Source organism: Equus caballus, chromosome 26, assembly GCF_041296265.1.
Source record: "Equus caballus isolate H_3958 breed thoroughbred chromosome 26, TB-T2T, whole genome shotgun sequence".
In the NCBI taxonomy this organism is placed as follows: domain Eukaryota; kingdom Metazoa; phylum Chordata; class Mammalia; order Perissodactyla; family Equidae; genus Equus; species Equus caballus.
In genome coordinates, this window is record NC_091709.1 from 22,570,863 (window position 1) to 22,594,466 (window position 23,604).

General features: G+C 36.0%; 1 protein-coding gene across 21 annotated transcripts in view; it reads left to right on the forward strand.

Moving 5' to 3' along the window:
* Positions 1-23,604, forward strand: part of LOC138920927 (uncharacterized) — a 613,683-nt gene that overhangs the window by 542,910 nt on the left and 47,169 nt on the right. For 5 of the 21 annotated variants that reach the window (XR_011432961.1, XR_011432971.1, XR_011432977.1 and 2 more), the window contains one exon: positions 21,048-21,120. The exons of the other annotated variants lie outside the window; for them this stretch is intronic. Coding sequence is in view for 2 of the 5 variants with exons in the window: in XM_070252395.1 (XP_070108496.1) it covers positions 21,048-21,120 (73 nt within the window). In the remaining 3 variants the exon portion in view is untranslated. The remainder of the gene's footprint in view (positions 1-21,047; positions 21,121-23,604) is intronic. 21 annotated transcript variants of the gene reach the window in all.

Below are 23,604 nucleotides of genomic sequence, written 5' to 3' on the forward strand. Positions count from 1 at the left end.
TAACAAATACTATTTTGTAGATTCTGTATAGTTAAGAGCAATTTAATTATAACTTAACTTGTATAGAAGATGAAACACGTGTAACAGAGACTTTTGCATGAAAACAAAATAAAAGTGTTTAATGAAGATCTGGAAGTTTTTCTCTCAGAATCAAAAAGGAACATACGAACCCTTGTGTAATCCATCCTTTATATTTTTCACAGATGAAATATACCATAAAGGGAAGAAATGTATGTTAAAACGACTGTTATTGAACATTTATTTCCTTTCCTGACACATCGTGCCCTTTATTGAAAAACTGTTAAGTGATAGATGGTTTATTTCTTTATATCCTTAGGTTGTACAAGATGTACCATTTTTGAAAGCTCTTCTGACATTTTAGTCTGAATTGAGCTTGGATTCTTCCAAGTTCTATTACCATATAGATTAAATTTCAATCCAAGTTTTAAAATATACAGTTATGCTTTTTCCACAATCATTCCAAAGAAAAGTTACAATCAGGTCAATTTCTTCAAATGTGCAAGAATAAAAAGCTGAAATGATTATGAAATTTTCCCCCATAATCATGTTTGTCCCTATATATGTCCAAATAATTTTCGATGTAGTTCACAGTCAACCATGATACGTAGATAGATATGCCCCACATTTTGTTTATGTAATTTTTTCTGTAGCAAGTAAACTGCCAATTCAGTGTAATGTAAGAGATACATACATTTCAAAATATGGAACAAGTTAAGTTTTGAAGGTTTTCTTATTCCTTGGTGACAAGGGCTGTGAAAATTATACACTGAAATTTGGAACAAAATAAGAATTTTACTAAATAGATCCATCATGTTCCATCATGTTCTTAAACTCCTATTTCTACGTGTCATCAAAATCATCATCTAGCCCTCAAGGGGTGTTATAATTATATGGGTGTGGATACCTCTGTAGGGTTCCTACAATGCACACACACACTCTCGTGCACACACGCACACACACACTCATCATGTAAAGATTTTTTAACAACAAAATCTATTGGTTTTTGAAATTATGGGGGTAATTATATTCCTACCCCCTGATTTTAATCATATTTCAATGATCAAACATTGTACAAACAGGATTAAAACACATCCATGTTTTAATCAAGATCATTTTCCCTGTTGGAGCTATCATTTGCATCAAGGGCAATGTATGAACTCAGTTTGAAAATCGTTCAAGAGTCTAGAATAACTGTGGCAAATCATTTAACCAAGATTCTACGTGATCAGCCAAAAACAACTTGTGTCCTTGACTCCTTATGGTAATTTACTCACATACTCCCTGGTTTAGATTGGATTAGTTTTCTGCGGATAAGTATCCATAGCAGATGACTTCCCAAAGCCCTGTTGAGCACGTGACCCAGTGAATTGAGAAGCATTCTCTGTGTTAGAAAACTTGTCCTTTCATGACAATGGAAACTCTTGCTATGACCTTTAAACTTTCAGTTTGGTCTGTGGTGGAGCCTTCACTCAATCTTTGTCCCATCTCTGAGGCATACTGAATATAAATGATTGAAACACTATGCTTGTGGAACTGTGAGTAGATCTTTGAGCTACTGGATCAACCAACTGTAAATTTAACTTCTCCGCTCCCTAATCTTTGAAAAGAGACAAAACTACCTATATTGCCCCTGAATGTATACCTTAGGAATTATCCTGACTCAATCCATTCATTTTGAAAATGTTTTATCACTAGATAGAACAAGTTTTATTTGAGATTACCCAGATGTGAGTATGAGCTTCATCACTCACCAGCTCTCTGACAATGGGCAAATTATGTAATGTCTTAAAGCCTTGTTTCTTCACTACAAAATGGAAATAATGAAAGTACCCAAGAGTTTGTAGAGGCAATTAAATGGGGCAAAGTTTGTAATATACCTAACACACCAAGTTCTGAGAGTAGGCTTATTTGAAGAGCGATGAGCTAAATGATAATATTAGAGTTATAAAACAAAAACTCCAGAAAACTAAAATATTTTCCATCTTTTCTCTGTAATTGCATTGCCTTTTCTTCTTTGACCCACTTCCTACTTTTTTTCCTCACTCCTCTGGAGGATTGTGTGCTCTTCTACTCAACCCAACCATTCCATGTCCACAGATACGTACTTGGGCTATCATGCCTGAAAATATTTTAAAGCAAATGTAAAAATTTTAGATCAAAATGTACACATAATTGTTTGTGGATATTTTGGCCTCCGAAAATGCAATTTTTGTACCTATAGTAATTACAAAAATGCGATAATCAAGAAAAATAGGAACCCACATTACTGATTTATCTAAAGTACATGTATTCATGCTTCTGATGTTGTTACATAAACACATCACGACACTGTTTCAAAGCAGAAGAATGCATGACACGGCAGTCCTAGAGGGAGTGAAAGAGTTAAATGATTATTAGTATACTAGGCATGTTTCAATATAACTACTATTTTACTTTCTTGATTAATAAAAATCAATATTCATTCTTCTCTTAGAACATTTTGACTCAAGAATATTATTAGATTTATCTTGCTTTTATTATAGATATTGGCAGGAACTCATTCACCCTCCTAGAAATCCTTGCTCAGAATAACTTGAAAGTTATTTAAAGGAAAGTTTGTTGAAACAGAAGATTTAGGCATCTTTTCCCTCCATCTCATGTTTATATTGTTCTTGTATAGAGACTTCTGACCACTCTTTATCACAAACCTTTAAGGATTTCAACTACTGCTGTCTAATTGTTCAGCTCTATTACCTGTACAAATAGTTCTGTGACATCATATACCAATCACGACTGTAATGCTGTAACTGTGACATCAACCCTTAGGCATTTGTTCTTTTCATTTGCTTTAATTTTATTTTGAAAAGTATGAAAATTAGCCTTCGAATAGTCCTTTCAAAATGCTTCAATATAATCATGAGAAAAACATCAGACAAATCCCAGTTGAGGGACATTCTATAAAATACCTGAACAGTGTTCCTCAAAATGATGAAGGTCATCAAAACCAAGAAAAGTCTGAGAAAGTGGAACAGTCAAGGTGACATGACTACTTAATATAATGTGCTATCCTGGATGGGATCCTGGAACAGAAAAAGAAGATTAGGTAAACAATGGAATAAAGTATGGATTCCAGTTGCTAATGTTTCAATATTGCCTAATTGATTGTAATAAATGTACCATGATAATATAAGATGTTAGTGATAGGGGAAACTGGATGTAGGGTATATGGGAACTCTCTGTATTATCTTTGCAACTTTTCTATAAATCTAAAACTTTTTTAAAATAAAAATTTAATTTAAGAAATGCTCCCTTTCTGCAATTCATGTTCGGTATTTGATGTCAATTTGAAATCTTATAATAATGTTCAAATTCAAAGCAACAACTGGTTATTAATGTTTCAGCATGCAAAATTCCCTTGCCCTTGAAATTTGCTATGTCTTGGAGATAATATGCATAAGCAAGAAATATTTAAGAGAACAACCCAAGGGCAATGTACTATTAGGGGATAAAATGAGGAGATAAGACAAAAAAAGAAGTCTTAGCATTGAGAAGTAAATATGCAAAAAAGGGAGCAGTCTCAGAAAAATATTTCAGTGAGGTAGCATGGCACTGTCCAATAGAATCTTCTGTGATGAGGGAAATGATTCTGTGTGCTATATAATATGTGGCCTTTAGCCACATGTGCTGTCAAGTACTTGAAATATAGCTAATGTGACTAAAGGACTGAATGTTTTATTTTATTCAATTTAAATTAGTGCAGAGTTAGCACATGAGCTGAAAACATAAGCCTATGTAAAAGTTGTGTGGACATTCCATTTCAGGGCAAGGACACAGTATCGTTAAATGAAAGACACTGTACTTGTGGAACAGTGAGTAGATCTTTGAGCTGCTGGATCGACCAATCCTAAATCCTGCCCTACCTGTGTAGTTATTCTGTAAGCCAACTCATTTTCCATGTAACCTGTGGAAATTAGTTGAGATTTCCATTACTGTCACCAAAAGCATCGAAACTTATCCATAAGGGCTAAATGAGAAACATACGTGAAGAACCAGCCATTACCCAGTATATCATAGATTCTCTGAAAATGACAGCTCCTTCCCTTGCTCTCCGCTTTAACCAAATCACCTTCTTTGTATCCCTTGCAATTGTGCTTTTATGATTATGCTCCCAGCATGTTCCCTTCTGACCCACATCATCTGCTTGAAACCTTCTCACCCTTTAAGTCTGAGCTCAACTCACATCTTTTTCACAAAACTAATCAGCTCATGGAAAAGTTCCATCCTCTCAACTTCCACATTGCTTGCATCAAGTATACCTCATCTGAGCCGTACCAGTCCTGTGTACCCTGCCACTAAAGGCGTTTCGAGCAGTAGCTAGAAGGCCAGTTGGAGTCCTTGCCTACAGTGTTCTGAGTTGGAGTTGAAGGTGAGGCTCTTTTCACTTTCTGGTCTTGGACTTGGAAGGAGGGAATCCTGAGGCTACTTCTGGCCACGTCTCCTGTTGCACATGAAGGCTGAGAGAATGAGGCTTAACTATAGAGAAGAAAAGATGAAAGGAGTAACAAAAGCAGCAGGTTAGCATTCGAGACCCAGGTTCTAAAGATGGCAGATTTCCCCCAGCATGCCCTGGTCCTTTCAGCTGTCTTTTTAATCCCTTCAACTGTCATTACTTTCCAATAAGTCCTCTTTTTTAAAATATTTTTATTTTTTTAAATTTTTTGATGAGTTTATAATAGTTTATATCAATGTGAGATTTCAGTTGTACATTATTTCTTGTCTGTCACCACATAAGTGCTCCCCTTCACCCCCTGTGCCCCCCCCCACCCCATCCCCTGGTAACCACTGAACTGTTCTCTTTGTCCATGTATTTGTTTGTATTCCACATATGAGTGAAATCATCTGGTGTTACGTTTTCTCAGACTGACTTATTTTGCTTAGCATAATTACCTCCAGGTCTTTCCATGTCATTGCAAATGGAATGAATTTATCTTTTTTTAGGGCTGAGTAGTATTCTATTGTATATATATACCACATCTTCTTTATCCAATCACCAGTCGATGGGCACTTGGGTTGTTTCCATGTCATAGCTATTGTGACTAGCGCTGCAATGAACATAGGGGCACATATGATCCTTTGGATTGTTGAATTCAAGTTGTTTGGGTAGATACACAGTAGTGGGGTAGTTGGGTCATATGGTGTTCTATTTTTAGTTTTTTGAGGAATCTCCATACTGTTTTCCATAGTGGCTGCCCCAGTTTGCATTCCCACCAGCAGTGTATGAGGGCTCCCTTCTCTCCACATCCTCACTGACATTTGTTATTTTTAGTCTTAGTGATGATAGCCATTATAGCAGGCATAAGGTGGTATCTTAGTGTAGTTTTGATTTGCATTTCCCTGACGATTAGTGATGTTGAGCATCTTTTCATGTGTCTGTTGGCCATCTGTATATCTTCTTTGGAAAAATGTCTTTTCATATCCTCTGCCCAGTTTTTCATCAAGTTGTTTGTTTTTTTTATTGTTCACTTGTGTGAGTTCCCTATATATTATGGAGATTAACCCCTTGTCAGATATATGATTTGCAAATATTTTCTCCCAATTGGTGGGTTGTCTCTTTGTTTTTATTCTAGTTTCTTTTGCCTTGCAGAAGATCCTTGGGCTGATGAACTTCCGCTTGTTTATTTTTTCTTTTGTTTCCCTTGTCTGAGAGGATATGGTGTTTGAAAAGATCCTTTTTAGTTTGATGTGACAGAGTGTACTACCAATATTATCTTTCAGGAGTTTTATAGTTTCGGGACGTATCTTCAAGTCTATGATCCATTTTGAGTTTATTGTTGTGTATGGCATGAGATAGTGGCCTACATTCATTCTTTTGTATGTGGTTGTACAGTTTTCCCAACACCGTTTATTGAAGGGAGTACCTTTTCTCCATTGTGTGTTCTTGGCTCCTTTGTCGAAGATTAGCTGTCTGTAGATATGCGGTTTTATTTCTGGGCTTTCAGTTCTGTTCCATTGATCTGTGTGCCTGTTTTTGTACCAGTACCATGCCATTTTGATCACTATGGCTTTGTAGTACATTTTGAAGTCAGGGATTGTGATAACTCCGGCTTTGTTCTTTTTCTCAGGATTGCCTTTAGCAATTCAGGGTATTTGGTTGCCCCAGATGAATTTTAGGATCCTTTGCTCTATTTCCGTGAAGAATGTCATTGGGATTCTGATGGAGATTTTATTGAATCTGTGGATTGCCTTGGGTAGTAAGGACATTTTAACTATGTTTATTCTTCCAATCCTTGAGGAAGGAATCTCTTTCCATCTCTTTATGTCATTACCAATTTCCTTCAGTAATGTCTTATACTTTTCATTGCATAAGTCCTTCACCTCGGTTAAATTTATTCCTAGGTACTTTATTCTCCAATAAGTCCTCTTTTATCTTATTTGACATTAAATTTCTGTCACTTGCAGCTGAAAATATGCACACAAACCTCACCCATACATCATCAAATACCTATGTTTGTACGCATTTAAATATATGTTACAGGTAGGAATTGCTGTATGACACTAGGGTGCCACATTTCTTTATTTTTTCTATCTAATATTTAATTTTTCTCAGCACCTACTTGCCAAGATTAATGAAAAGTCAAGCCTTAGTTATTTTTCAGCCTTTTCCCCAGTACGATGGGATCATATGAAAATCCTGGGACGTAACTCGGGAACATGAAGAAGGCTGACTTCATTCCAGGGTCTGCCATTCCCAGAGTCGATTGTCCAGATCCATATGGCCCACGTGAAGGCAGATACGTCTGCTGGGACAGCTACTCTTGCAGGCCACATTTAGTCCCTGAGCCTCTGGCCTCAGAGGTACTATTTAAGCTGGAGTCCTAATCTCCACCCTTGTAGGATATTACATTGGCCCCTTTTCCCAGTCTTGGGACATCCCTTTCTGAGGTTACATCATAAGCTTGTGTATAACAAAAATAGCACCAAACTATTACATGATTAATTAACCTATACTCAGTGGGGAAAGAATCGAGAATTCTTCCCAGATGGAATAAGGCTTGAGCTTTAACTTAAAGAACTAGCCTTACGTAGTAGTGGCTTCGGAGTTTTCCTGGCTTCATCTGTAATGCCTGTATGACTTTGAACAAATTACTTGACATTTTCTTGATTCAGATTCTTTACATAAAAAATGGAGACATGAATAGGATTATGAGAAGACACAAGAGATATTGTATATAAAATGCCAATCATAGTACCTGGCACGTGGTGAATATGAAGTCAATATTAATTATTATTAACTCAGCAGAAATGCTCTCATCTGATGCAATCAAAATTGTCAGTCTAAAAAAATCCTTAAAGCAGAACATCTTATAGAATTATATATATTTATATCCTAAATTTTTTATTGTAATTTAAGCTTATAAATACATATCCGTTCATCAAAGTTTTGATGTAAGGCCCAGGCCATGTTGTCAATACAGGTATTCTAAATGAAGTCCCAAGTCATCTTCCTTGCATAAATCATGACATCCAAGATCTCTCACTCCCTATTTGGATATTTACTCCATTTCAAAGACACTTGCACAACAGGAGAAATATGGATTCCTTCTATTTTATTATAAAAATCCCCCATTCTTTTACATTTTTCATGCTTTAAATAGAGACAACTCTCTTTTTTCTACTCCTATGTTTTTAGTTTGTGTAGTATTCATAAAATCTATGTAAGTATACACATATAGTAGAACGTAAACTTCCTGAGGAAGGGATTTCTGATTTTTTTGTTCACTACTGTATCCCAGTAGAACAGTGTCCCGTGCATAGGAGGTGCCCTATAAATATCTGATGAATGAATAAATGGATGAATCCAACTGCCACTAAGTAGTTTAGGAAGCAGAATTGTGTAGGCAGAGCAGTAAGTCCGATAGGTTGTTGGCTTTATCCAGCATACTTTACAGAGAGAATGGAAACTGGTGATTAATTGGGCAAGTTGGTTAAATGGAATGTGTTAAGAGCTTCAGTGATAACATACTTTGTACACCGTGCTGTCAGGATATACCAGGTGTCACAGAATCAAAGAAAAAGAATACTTTTCCCTGCCTTTGGGGAGTTCATAGTCCAGCGGATAGATAAGTATGTTTAAAAGGTGATTAAAAAACCTTGTGATGTGTTACAATTAAAGCTTGCATGGTGTTCCAGAGAAGGCAACTGGGCTTCAGCGTGAAAGGTGAGTAAGAGTCATGAGTCTTAACTGATTAAGAAGCAACACATGCTTACTGATTCTTCCCTCTTCCTATGAGCTAAATATCCAATCTTAGTCTTCCCTTTAAGGTGTCCTTCTTTTCATTTAAATCTGATCTTTAGAAGAGAGAATTGAGAGAAGCACACTTATAAAAGAAAAAGAAAAGGTATATTTGATCCATGAAGTGGAAAACTTGTTTTTTCATGTCTTTACTTTTCTGATTTGATTTTATGGCTGGCCTTATACACGGTAATTTGTGATGAGTTCCATTAGGCTAGACTTTATTTTTATACCAATGTCTTGGCAGTCACAGCTTTTAGCTTTGTAAATTGGAGTTCTTATAGCAAGGGTATCATTTTCATGTTTCTTTACAATTCTTATTCACTAAGTTAATAAAAGCCTGAAGAACAGGAATTGGATATAAGGTGAGAGTTCTTCTACAGGTGTAAGCACTCAACAATTTGAGCTACAGCCCAGAGAAAAATGCATCAGGTGGGGATTATTTCAACTATGTAATGTTCCATCAACCACTCTAAAATTGCCTAGAAGACTGAGCTCAAAAAGCAGGTTATATAATAAATATTGATTATTCATCTTTCCATAAGAAACTGTTACGAATAATCCCATTAAGCCTATATCCATGTTTATATCATTGACCACCAAAAGTTCAATCCTCAAATGTCATCCATCATCACCTGAACACTTAAGCCTAATTTCTCTCTCCATTGCCCACCCCTCACTCCTCCACTAATCTGACCCAATATTCCATCCTCCTAAATGCTGCAAACACTTCCATTAAGTTCCTGGGAATGCTCTTTCAATCATGAGCAAAAGTGCCGACACACTCAACATTTTCTTGAGCATTCACTTCACTTTCTTGTTCTAATTGAAACGTGGGTATTTCTGAGGTCACTGCTTTCCATGAAGATCTCTCAAGCAGAGAATTCTTTTCCTCCAGCACTCCACAAATGAGACTGCCTAGAGGTGGTGTCCTCCTTGCTTCTCATTGTTGCTTCCAGAATATTTGTTTATCCCCGTCCCTCAATCAACCCAGCTCCTTCAAACCACATGCCGTCAGGCTACACCAACTGCTAGCTTTCTTTGTATAGGCGTTTTTCAAATTTCCCTCTCTCCCTCACCCATTGAAGATTTTAGCAACTGGTTCATGGTCTTCCTTTCCAAAACTACTTTTGCTATAATTCTCTGAAATATCAAATTTCATATAGAAAATTAATCTAACATCTAGACAGCTCAGTGTCTTGACCTCACTTTCAATAATATTTTTCCTAAAACCCATTTCAGCCACACAATTCTGTGGTCATAGCCTGAAGCTTGGCTTTACCTATAACAGTATTTGTAGCTTCAGCCATCACTCTCTGACCACTTATTTTTATCATTCCAGGTCTCTTAGTCTAGTATTCCATCCCAGCAATTTTGTGAGCCCATTAGAACTGCTACCCCATCGACCATCCTATCAGTTTTCCGTTGTGTACCAATCACCTCATGTCGTTACTGTCCTCTTTACCAATGTAAGTCAATGGTCAATCTCTATGATCATTCTCTAGCTTCCACCCTCAGCTTCCTTACACAGACTTTCCTCCATTATTCTAGTTGGAAAAATGCAACTTTCTGTTCTGGTACACCTGCACTCCAAAGTGAAGAAAAGCACAACTGTGCTGACTGGTCCCTCTTTTAATTTACATCTTACAACTCTAAGGTGGCTCTCTTTAGAGCTGAGAAATCGTGTTACTCATACTTTTCCTATGTCTTCGATGATTCTTTTAAACTCTACTCTCTCTTCAAATCTCAAACATCTGCTTTTACTTCAGCTGACAACTTCAATTCTTGTTTCCTTGAAAATAGAAGCAACCTTGAGAGAACTCTTTTATTTCCCTACCACCAATTTTAGCAAACTCCCTGTACCTGCACATTCTCATCTTGGAGCGCATGAGCCACCCTGCTCCTGAGACCTATCCCGCGACTTATGCTCCTGACTCCACCCCCTCTTTCCCATGTAAGGACTTTCATCTCAACCATTATTTGTCTTTCCTAAATCACCTGTTCTGTACTGTATCTTTACAATCAGTTCAAAAATTATATATATATACATTTTAAAGATAGTATAGCATTGCGGTGATGAGTGTTAGAACCAGATGGCACAGACTGGGCTAAAGTCTTAGGTTTGCTGTTTATTAGCTGGGCATCTTTGTGAAATTACTTCCCTAAGTTTTCCAATCTATAAATGAAGACAATGGTTTTATCTACCTTTGTAATAGGATTGTTGAAGTTATTAAATGATTTAATACTTGTAAAGCTCTTACAGCAGTGCCTGACATCTAGTCAGCACCCAAGAAAAATCAACTATCCATCTTTAAAAACACAAAAGAAAACTTTATTGGTGCAACATGCCCCTCTAGCTGCCCAATTTGCTTCCCTTAATATCAAGATAATTAGAAAAATGTATTTATTCTTTCTCTACTTCCCTATCTCCCATTTTATCTTGTACCCACTGAAATTGGATTTTTATTCTCAGCATACTTCTGAAGTCATTTATATAAAATTTATATGTAATGTCCGTCTTGCAAAATTTAATGTTCATTTCTCAGTCCTTCTCTTAATCTCTTAGCAGTATTTTAAACATGTTCTTTGCTAGGCTTCTAGGATACTATACCCATCTCGTTTCCTCCTTACACACTGGCTTCTCCCTTCCACTTCTTTTCATGTCTGTTTTCCTTTCCAAACTCAAAATGTTGAAGTGCCTCAGAGATTAATCCTTGGCCATCTTCTCCTCTGCGTCTTCATTTATTGCCTAGTGGCCTGATCCAGCACAACCCGAACTGTATGCAGATGACTCCCAAATTTCTGTCTCTACTCACATCCCTAGTCTTTCTTCTGAACCCTAGAATCATACTACAGCCTATTCTCCACCTTGATGGCAAATAGATCTCTCATATTTAACACATTTAGTAGCAATTCTTCATATCTCTGCCTCCAAACCTGTCAAGTAAATGGCACAACTATACACCACCATTCATCCATTGTTTAAGTGAAAAAATCTAGATATCGTTCTAAACTTTTATTTTTCCACCACTCTCACAGCCAATACATCATCAAGCCCTGTTAATGGTATCTTCAGGATATACCCCAAAGCTGGCATCTTCCCATCCACTCCATCACTAAGACGTTTCCAAGCCTTCAGCCTCCTTCTCTTAGCCAATTACTATGGTATAGCCTCCTGGCAAATACTCCTACCTCCTCTGGCTCTATTACCATTAATTCTTCACATAGCAGGCATTAGCAGGAGAATCTTTTTAGAGAACATGTGTTATCATTCCCCATTCAAAACCCTTCAAATAATTATTTCCAAACTTAGATTACAATGTCTAGTTTTCCCTACTTTTTCTGAAATCAGATTCTAATATTCTTCTCTGACTCACCTCATGTCACTAGAGTCCATCTAGCTGTTCCCTCAGGGATTTCACTCTTGCTGTTCCCTGCTCGGGACATTTTCCAGCAAACTATCACATGATTTCCTCTTTCACATCATTCTGGTATTTGCTCAAACATCTCCTTCTCAGAGAAGCTCCCTCTGACCACCCTATGTAAAATACAGTGCCTGTATTTCTCATTATCTCTTCTTCTAGCCTGTTTAATTTCTATCTGTAGCACAAGTGATTACCGGAAATTATAATGTTTGTTTGTTTATGGATGAATTTATTGCAATCTCATCTATGAGAACGAAAAGCTATGTGAAGGTGTGAAACTTATGTGGCTCATCACTTTTCCTTATTTCTAATAACGACTAATACCTAGTAGATGGTGATGATAAGTACTTTCTGAATAAATAGCTAAATTCTGATGTCAAACAGACTTAGGAATAAAAAAGTACTAGTTTGTGATCCATTAAAAGATCACCTGAGGTGGGGATTCCTTCATGCAAACAAATTTGTCTGCTGAACTTACAACACTGGTAGTTTAGATGATTGACTCAATTTTTAAAGGCAGGGGTCAAGATTATTGCATATTAGTAGCCCTATGTTTTCTTCATTGTCTGTTTCTTTGTAGTTGCTTGGTAAATTTTGATAATTGAAGAAAGAAAGCAAAAGCCTAAATTAATTGACTGGGCTGAGGCTTAGACCACTGACAAGATATGATTCTACATTTTATGCTGCTATTGTTACCTGTCTTGGAAAATGGTAACCCACAAGAGAAGACCATGCATGATAAGTAAGAGTCCTTGGTGCTAAAGATAGGATGGAAGTTGGTGGGGTTTGACAGAAAGGGAAAGAAACCCTCTTTTCCCATCTGGGTTTAAGCAATGAGAGAGTAAAGAAGATGAGACCATTGAGCTCTGATGTTATCTTTATTAAACCAGGTTGCTTATATGAATAGCAACAATGGGTTTCCAAATATTGAAACTTGTAATTATCCAGTCTTCCCATTTACACTCAGAGTGAATAAATAAAGACTCTCACACTGAGGACCTCCCATGTCAAAAGTTAGGCAAAGAAGTGTATTGTAAGCTTCCTGCAGGCAACTGACTCTATGACCAGTTTTTACTAAAAGATCTCCCCATTGGAATTCAGTTCTCCACTTCTAGGGAGGAGTGAGTGAAGGAATGGAGAAAGGTTATGAGTTTTATGCTAATGAATGTCATTCTGCATGGAAATAGAAAGAAATTAGTATGAAGGTTTCCCTCAGAATAGGTCCCAAATTGTGGAAGACAGAATGATATTCCTAGCCTATGGAACTTGTGGATAAAAATAGAGGTCCAAGCAGCCTTCCTGTAGTGAACTGAGTAGGACACAGAAATATTATCAGTGAGAGGAAAGGAAGTCAAAGATCATGTCTGGAATTGTTGGTGACTTTACTATCTGGGCATTTGTCTTTTTGAACATTGTATGTACCAATTATCTATTGTCACAATAATACTGCAGTCATAGCACCACAAAAGAAACAACCACAAACCGCCATGGTAAACAGCAATAATTTTTCATCATGCTTGCATCTGCAGTCAAGTAGGGGTCCGCTAAGAGTCTCGGCTAACCTTGGCTGTGCTTGCTCAGATACCTGGAGCTCTGCTGGCTGTTGGCTGACGTAGGCTGGCTTCTGCTGGAGTAACCAAGGTAACTAGGTATTTGTCATGTGCCTCTTAAGCTCAGTAGGCTGACCAGACTAACTTCCGGCAATGGCAGAGACATAAGAAAGAGAAACTGAAAAAAACAAGATTTCTTAATGTCTAGGTTCAAAACAGGTACACCTTCACTTCTGAATCAGTCTATGGACCAGAGGAAGGCATCTGGTCAAAGTCAGAATGAAGAGATCGGGAATTGCACTCCTTTTCCTCAGAAACTGCAAAGTCACTTGGCAAAGAGCATGGATGTAGCCGGGGGGAAGAATTGGGCCACAGAAGAAAGATGCGCAAATAGCTAAATTACAGCTGACTTCTCCTTACTCCTAACATTTATAACATGTTCAATATACTATCAATATCAATATATCCAATATACTACCATCATCATCTCCTGGATAATCACCGCTGTGTGAACATAACATCAAATACATTGTTTAGAAACAAACTTCTTTTAATTATAAAGAATTTGTCACCTCACAGCTATTCTCTATAAGAGGTGGAGACACCTCTTGGAGCAACGAGAACTCAAAATTCCTGATGAGTCCTAATGAGGAGGTAATCATAGTCAGGGTCAGCTCATGCAGAAGAATATAAACCAAACCCAGTAAGTCAGGAAACTACCCATAGGTCCTAAAGAGGGGGTCACAATCGAGGCACAGGATAAAGAGGAGTAAGAAACCCTGTCTAAGTCAGCTTGGCAGTCACGGGTAACAGTTCAGTAGCTCAGCTGCAGGAGAGATGAATAGGCCCAAGGATTTGAGATTCACACGTGTGAAGCAGGGAACCAGACTGTCTATGCCGAGGAGAAACCAAGAATCTTAAACAGGAAGCGTTGGTATCTCTGGTACCCTCAGACCTCAGCTCACATATTATAATCCCTTCACCTTTTAAGTGACCTGCTTCGGAAAGAGTCCCCACACATACCTTGTAGTTAGAGTTTACCTAGAGATACAGAAAAAAAGTGCTGGCTAAGAAAATGTTAACATGAGAAAGTTCAATTTGTGTACGAAAATTAGAAATGCATTCATTATAGACGAGACAAGAGGATAGAAAAGAAGGTAAAGAGTTAATAAAAAGAGCCCTAGAAAAGAGAAAGAAAGATTAAAAGACAAGAGGAACCAATGATGAGTAAAAGAGTCATATGAAACTATAGCATTAACTGTTTTCTTCACAAGTATAAAAAAATAGGATCACACGTTGACCTTTTATTGCTTGAATTTTTCTTATTGACCATGATAGGGAGGGGAAATGATAGCAAAGGCTTAGGAAAGTGGGTCTCAAGGGGATTTAGACCACCATTTGGCCTGAGACTGGTTCTAAACTTGAGTATGCATTTTATAAAGCTAATAATATTATATATACCCATTGGGTTAATGTTTGTTTAATTCCAGTAAATTTGTTTTATATCAATGAGTGTGTAAAGCAAGTGTATAATGAGAATGTATTTTATCCATGAGTGTATGATATGGGTATGCAGTACAGTAAGGTTTATGGCATCAGTGGGTTAAATTACAACTTGCTTCCTTTGTCCAAATGAAATCTAGCTAAAACCATCAAAAGGCATGGCCAGGCCATTGGAATAGAAGACAGACAAAAACAGCAGCTCTTTCACTGTATCAGCAATATTTACTCTGAAAACCTATCTAAATAATTTAACTGCTACCTATGTCATACGTAGAAAAAAACTAGATTTATAATACTTTCTAGGCCAGAGAATGTAATTGAAATTCTTTAGTGATCTCTGTCCAGTCTGCACCATCCAATTCACTTTCATCGTAGAAGAAACTTACCTGGGTCCAAAGTCACTGGTTTAAGTCCCTAGGTGTATTATGAGACACAGAATGTTAAACTCAAAGGCCACTGTCAAGTTTCTGATAAAGGCTTTTGTCATAGGAATTCCAATTTTGTGGTTAGAGTTATTAACCAGTAGTGTGGAGATTTTGGCTCTCACTCCCACGCTTGGATTGCTGATTCAGTAGAAACATGTTACGACCAGGTTCCTCTGGTAATCTGCCTGAATTCTTTCTCTATAGCATTATTTTGGCTTAGTCTATTGAGAGAAGTTATTCTTGTATGTTGCTTCCCAAGGATATTAATGTACTTTCTCTTTCATGTGTTTTCTTGGAAATGCAGCCTGTTGAAAGAAAGAAGTGCCAACTTTTACTTTAAACTTATTTCACCTAAAATCTATAAAGCGTCCATCTCTTTGAAGATTGTTATGGGTTTATATTTCACTTTCGTAAGCTGTGTTCTTCCAGTAAGGTCGCTACTATTTGCAAATTAATCTTAGACTTATAAAATAGAAGTCAAAGTTGACAGAACCTTAAACAGCATCAATTTTCTCTTTAATAGCTGTGTAGATCAATTGTAATGCTAGATGTATCCTGACATTATTTAATCAGAATTTATTTTGCTGTTTGGGCAATGCCTGAGAATTCATATGCAAATTTTCCATTTTGTAAATTTTGTAAACTAAACGTTTCATTTAGGTTGATTTGGATGAGCATAAAAGAGAAGCAGAACTTTTCAAATAGGGAAATGTGTATTTACAATGAAAAATGGGCATCCTAATCCGTGATGGGTTGTCCAAGGAAAGATCTCGTCTTTGCAATACTCCCAAGCCAGTACAGCTGTATGGTTCTGTGGAAGAGGAGATGTATTGTTTTCATTATATTTATTTGTTCCACAGATGATATTGAGTAACTGACATGTGATAGGTATTGTGCTAATCACTAAAATTAGGGTGATATGTCTTTTTACTCCCAGTGTCCGTCACAGAACCCTATCATGGAGGATGTTTAAAATGATTGTTGTTATATTGTCTCTTCTGTGTTTGATATCACTATATTATTATACAAAATTGAATTTGGGGGAAAATTCCACTAAAAATCATGATGCGTTATAAAGCCAAATAGAAATTTTCTCGTGACTTGAAGTTATTGTGGAATGTTAGTGTGCCTGTACTTCTTCATTTGAGTAAATTATTGAGAAGTGGCTGAACTGCCTTAACTAATAGCTTGTGGTTTTTCTCCCTATGATTGCCCGAACTGACAGTTTAAACTTATGCTGGTTTGTTTTTGCAGGACTGGACCTATTTCGGCAGTCCTATGGTGAGATTTGATAAGTGCGAGAAAATCTACCCTGTTCCCAAATACTTTCATCACAGCTCTCAACTTCTGTCTTGGAGGTTATAGCCTTCACTCCAAAATTTTGTTTTGAAGTAAAAGTGCTCTAGAAAAGAAGTTTATCTTTTATTAGTCCTTAATGCAGTTATAATGCGTCAAGGATATAAAGAATACAACATAGATCTGCAGAATTTTTAAAATAGTTTTATTGAAGAAAGCTTTGTATGAGATTGTTTCACTCACTTTACTATATGGTTTGATGAGATTTGAAAAATGCATTAAGTGTGTAATCATCACTGTAATCAAGATACAGAACCTTTCTCTCACTTGAAAAAGTTCTCTCTTTGTATGTGATTCTTTGCGTGTGAGCCATTTCTCTGGCTTCTCTTTATTTTTTAATCACTGGTTTTCAGTAATTTGATTATAATATGCCACGATGTGGTTTTGTTTGTATTTATTCAGCTTAGATGCTCTTTTTGAATGTGACCATTTTTTAATTTGAAATATTTTGATTATTCTTTCTTCAGATCTCACCCCTCCCCACCGACACTGATTCCAATTTGATTTGTGTAAGACAACTTAATATTATCTGACAGGTTCCTCATGAACTAAACTTTATTTTCTTTTTTTTCTCTCTTTATGCTTTATTTTGGATCGTTTCTACTTATATGCCTTCAAGTCCACTGATGTTTTCTTTTGCAATTTCTAATCTGCAATTAATGCTTCCAATATATTTTGTATTCAGATATTGTATTTTTAATCTCTAGAAGTTCTAAAGTTCTGTTCATTTTTATATCTTCCATTTCCTATCTCATCATGTTTTCTTAACGTCCTTGAATCTATTTATAAAGTTTATACTAAATGCTTAAAGCATTTTTATCTTATCATTCCATTAATTTTTGTCATATCTGGGTCTGTTTCTGTTTTTTTTTTTTCCTGGTTATGGTTCATAGAGTCCTGCTCTTTTGCATGCTGGTTATTTTTTATTAGAGGTGAGAAATTATGTATTGTGTGGTTCTGAGTGGTGATTTTTTTTCTTTAAATAGTTTTGAACTTTTTTCTGGCATGGAGTTAAGTTACCTAGAATAATTTTGATCCTTTCAAGGTATGCTTTTTTGCTTTTTTATTGAAGTTTTAAGCAGACTTTACTGCATAGGCCTGACTTTTCTGAGGACTGTGTCCAGCGCTGCATGCATCATGAAGTTTATCAACTCTGGCTGGTGGGAACGCAAATTCTTTCCAGCCATAGGTCAGCTCCACAGAATTTCCAACTTAACATTTTCTGGTGGGTGTTTTCCTTGGCTTCATGAAATTTTATTGCATACATTCTAGATTTCTATTCAATCAAAGACTCAAGAAGATACTTTTGCAGACCTCCAAAACTCTGTGTGTGTGCATACCTGTATAAGTGTATAACCCCCTCTTTTTTGGGATATTCTACCCCACAAAATTTAGCCAACTTCCTCCCTTAGCTCTAATCTGTGTCTTCAACTCAGCTAGATTGTGAGGCCCTGTTTGAATTCCCCCTTGACGCACTGTGATTCACAAAGCTCCCCTGAGTGTAAATTGGGGAAATTTTAGGATTTACCTGACTTATTTTCCTAATCTCAGAGATCACAGTTGTGCATTACCTGTTGTCCAATGTGTGAAATTGGTTGTCTTTTATATTTTGTCCAATTTTATAAATGTTTTTGGCAGAAAGATAATTCTCATAGCAGTTAATCTTTCCTGGGTAGCAGTGGAATTTCAGGTGAGTTTTGATGAAAGTGACCATAAGACTTCTAGGGGAGGGAATATGGTCCAAAGGGGTAAAACTGAGTAGAGAATTGAAGCAGAGAATTCCAGGAAACCAGAATATAACAATAAAAGGCATTATGGATGAAAGAAGCAAAGACAAATTTTACTTGCTGCCCAATTTTTCATGGAAAAATTTTCTATTTTAGTTACGTCCACATCCATGGAAAATTCTGTGGAGCATTCAGGAAAGCTCTGTAAAGAATCATTACCCCAAAATTCCTCTTTCCATCTTCTGAACTGTTGCAGGACGTGGAGTCTGGATCTGGCCTTAAAAATCCTAAGACTGAGTTCTGGTTTCTCCTCCTCCGTCCCTCTGCTGCTGCTTTTTTTCGAGCTATGTTTTTTGCATCATCTCTCTGTTCTTGTTGCCTCTAGCTCCTTGCATTCAAGATGTACAATAATCTGGCAAGGTTTGTCGCTGCTAAGCTTACTATTACCACACTTCAGCCTATTTATTCTCTAAGAATACTCTAAATTTATATCATACTTTTGCAAAGGGCTCTCCTACACGTATTTGAAAACGCAACCTCTGAGATGTTATTTTCGTAGCTTCAAATGCCACCTATATAGTGAGAATTCCCAAAGCAGTATGTCTGTCCAAGATTTCTCTCCTAAACTTCAGATCTGTACATCCAACAATTTTCTGGACACTCCCTCTTAGACAAACTCAATATACTAATATGAGTTCATCAATTTTTTTTTAACCAAATCTTTGTTAAAGGCAATTGCCCTTGAGGATAAAGACTATAAAGTAAGGACATGAAGGGTAAAAGATTGCTGGATTTCATTACAAGCACTTTAATATCTTTTAAAAATACATCCATTGATTACTTTTATAGAATTTTAAAAACATTAAAAATAAACAGTGAAAAAGGAAAATCTTGTTTTCTGTCTCGAGAGGCAAGCACATCCCAAATGAAATTAGGGACCTGGCTCTGTGGGGAAGCACAAAGCGCTGAAGAGTGTTGAACCCCATCCATGGATGACACCGAGGGTGGGGATATTTTCTCCTTTCGTGTTGACTTTCTCCTTCCACAATAGTGTGATGTAAAATAAATTTCTTCTTCTTCTTCTTTTTAATTTAAATTATTTTCTAAACTAAATTCCACAGCAAGGAGAGAAATCTTACCATCTTTTATATAGTCTATTTTGTAATGAACTTTGGCAAAAAAGAAAAGTTTCTAAGCGTTTAGGTAATAAATCATATGACATGATTCCTAATGAATGATGGGCAATGATGAAAACCATTCCTAACGTGTGGTGAGGCTGATTGTTTTCCCTCCTTTGGTTTATATAATTAAATTTAAAACATCCCTGCAAGGTGAAGGGAATTATACTTTTAATTTTTTAATCTAATGTTGAGCATATTCAATTAAGGCTGTCAACACCACAGAGTTGATTCTGTACCTGCTATTTGGAGACCTGCTATTACAGACCTTGAAGAAAATTATGCTCTGATTTATGAGGAAGATTTGTATTATTAACTGTACAGAGACACAAAGGAAAGGCTGAAGATTAAGTTGAAGAACTTAAATGTTCGCTCTGAATTTACCTGCTTCCAAAGACCCAAGTTAAGTGACTAAGTGTATTTTAAAGCACATGTGGTAATTGATTCTGTTTGGTTTAGATGAGACACAACTTCGACTCTCTGCATTATGACTTCGCTTTGAAATATTTCTGGCGTTGTACTGCTTCAAATAGAGTAAGGAGAATGGATAGTTCATCCCGAACCATTTTCTCCCTGTAGTTCTAAGTTACAGCAAGCAGTACATCTTAGCAGTCAGACCTATGACTTGACTGATACTGTACCTTCCCCTTTATTCTCGTTTTTAATAAGCTCACATACTTGTGGTCACTGTATTTCTGCCCCTGAAACTTTTCTTCCAAATAACAAACACTTCTGAACTGGTTAGATTTCCTTACAGTTGACTCTTACCCACACATTCTTTTATCTTTATTCTTCTGAAGCCAATGCAAGCAAATCAGTGTAAATGGATCCAAATAGTGCCATCTTCTTTTAAAAGAGCCTGGCCAATTGTGACAAATGTTTTATGCTGATATTTTTAGTTTCCATTGGTACATTTCTATTTTTACTCTAGATTATAAGGAAAACCAACCATATGTTTGACATTTATAACATTTGAGAGTCAAAATAAGTTATTTTATTTTATTTCAACCTACAAATAAATGACAATAGAAGTTCATTTTCAGGCTTCTAAAGATTGAAAGTATCCAAATATTGCTTTTAAAAATGTCTTCAAAAAATCACCATTAAAATTAGTCATGGCATGTAATAGTTGAAGAATTAATTTGAAAATTCAAAACTGGAATGTTTGCCATGGGAGACAGAAGAATAAATGAGGAACAAGGTGGGTGTGGAAAGGGGTAGGAACAAGATCCTTTGTATGTCATTTTGATTTGTAAGTCATATGATGTACTACGTATTTGCAATAAACTGAAAGGCTTGTGGTAGTCGCATTAACCATTAACAAAATGGCTAAAAATGAATGGTAAGCGTTCACTCAGTGGTCCAAATTGTGTAACCCAGACAGAATGTTGTCTATTTTAATGACAATTGAGAGAGTTGTAAAAATTACACAGATTTTATGAAACAAAGAGAATTTACTACAGAACAGGAGATCCTCCAGAGGTACAGGTTGAAGGAAATATTTGAAAAGGAAAGACACAACAAGAGGAAGCAGATGACAGTGACGGATGTTTTCTAAAGAGCTGTCACATCATTCTCTGGCTTCTGCAGATGCTGTTGGAACTAATCCTGATGATGAGTGATTTTACTTCAGCACTATCTGCAGATCAACAAGGATTCTCTGGTAAATAAAGTTTTTTTCTGTCTGTTTTTTCTTTTTTTCATTGAACACAATGCCTTTTGCCATGGTGAAGTGAAAAAGAAGTGCGTATTGCAAATTCAGCTTAACAGTGAAAGACTTGCAATGCACTTATTTTTTGCTGTTAGTTTATGAAATAGTTAGGATTTACTTTTGCTCCATTTTTAGTTAAAGCCTGACATTTTAATATATGTAAAATAATAGACATTTAATATATTCTTCAATTGACCTTTATGATGTGTTTATAGATAATAAAATATTTCTTGGAAGACATAGTATTCATAAATTTTTGGACTACTTATCGTATATCCATATTATGTAAATATATTAAATACCACAATGTCTTTTTTATTCTTTATTTTGTGCTTTTCAGAATTTAAGCTATAAAATCATAGAAATATTAAATCAGAGCAGGGCCGGTCATAGACATCGAGGTAATGTTTTAATGCAATGTAGCACCTCATCCAAACATACTGCCTTCTAACTTAGATTTATGAAAAACATTAGAGGATATTAAGTTGAAAATCACTCATTTTTCAAATGAGGAAATTTAGATTGATAAAAATCTAGCAATTTTCTTAACATCACCGAACTAATTAAGAGGTGGAACACCAAAATGATATTTTCTGTCTTTTTAGCCCAGTATTCTTGCTTTGAACTCACAAACCCAACTTGCTTTTGAGAAATTCTTCTAATGATTATGAAAATTCTGATATGCATTTGAATCTATCTAGCTGATTTTAAGGCATCCTCCTGTGTTTTGACATCGGGTTTAGTTAAATTTTTTTTTTAAGTCACAAGAATGTTGACTAGTATTAGATATAGGAATGCCTCCTGGACATTCCAAGTTCAGAATTAAAGGATAGAGTATGAGGGGAGGAATCACAGAGGGGCCACCCTGAAAACACTTCTAGAGCAAAACAAAACAAAGTAAACAACAACAACAAAAAATCAAGAATGAAAAAGACTTGGAATACAAAGGAAAATGGTATGCAAAGAAACAAATACAACATATATTTAGCACCAACTAAATGTTGATGTATAACACTGACTAATTAAACTGGAACTAAAAAAGCGATGATCTGGACATGGGTGTTTGTAAGAGTGAAGCGAAATAGGAGGCAAATGAAAGCATGATAAAATTCTTGCCTTATTTGGGCAGAAGGAAATAGGAAGAATTGAAATAGGATATATAATTTCCAAATCACCAGATGAATGCAAAGAAACAATGGAGACAAATACAATAAAAATATTGAAAATAAAAGGATGGAAAGCAATAGACAAGGCAAATATTTGTCAAACCACTGTAGGTTGAGCAATATTAATATCAGATAAAACAATATGTAAGGTTCAAAGATCCAAATAGAAAAAAATTTTATGGTGAAAAAAAGTTATGCTGATGAAAACATAAGAGAAATTAAAAACTCAATGATCATTAATCAAAGACTTTAACATGTTTTTCCAAAATCCACGGAACAAACTTCTCAGTCATTTTCACGTCATGCAATAGCTTTATGTGAGATAAATTTAGCTTTATTTAGATATATTTATTTATATATATAAATTACTCAAATACATTAGAACTAATGTTTTTAACATGGTAGACTGGACCTAAATACAACACCTTAGATTGCCCTTATCTTTTATTCACATTCAAATTCCTGCCATTTGGTGCCATACTGAAGTAATGAGTTCTAAAGTTGTTGAAGTGTTTGCTAGTATTTCTGGCAATGAATTGAAGGGAAGGTATGAGTGGGCAAGGACAAACCCTACTTCAGAAATTTTCAAATTATAATGAACAATTTTTCATTCTTTCTCAGAATGTACGCAGCATTCATGTGAATCTGTGGACTAACCAGATTCTTTACAAAGAAAGTTTTAGAAATATGTAACAAGAGCTATGACTGCCAAATAATTCTAAATGAGAAGCTCACAGTATTCTTCTAGTTCTAAAAATACTAAGAAATCCTTCAGTGTTTCAGTTCAAATTTTCCTCATGCTAATTAGATAAGATTTTAGTCTTAGAAATGACCCTACTATGTTCTATTTTTCATTTAATTGGCACATCAGACCTTTATTCATGCTTTAATGACACAAAAGAATGGCAATTACAGCTATTTCAATGAAGCCTCACTCTTGGGCTCCATGCCGCAAGACCATTAGAGATAAATCAGTTTGTGAGTCATCGTATGCTTGTGGTAATTAAGCTCCTCTTCAACACTGTCCCACATATATCTTGTTCTGTGTCAGGACAAACTCAGAATCAAGAATATCTTCCACCAAAACAAATGTCACCCACATTGGAAGACTAACTTGACTGGAACATACACATTTTTATCTTGAGAAAACAGCTCTCCACAACATAGATGATTGTCCCCATGATAAAATTCCCATTATCGTGGGTCACACCCTTGCATTAATGAGTGTGCTATTGGATTTAGAAATACTAACAAATTGATAGGCTTAAGG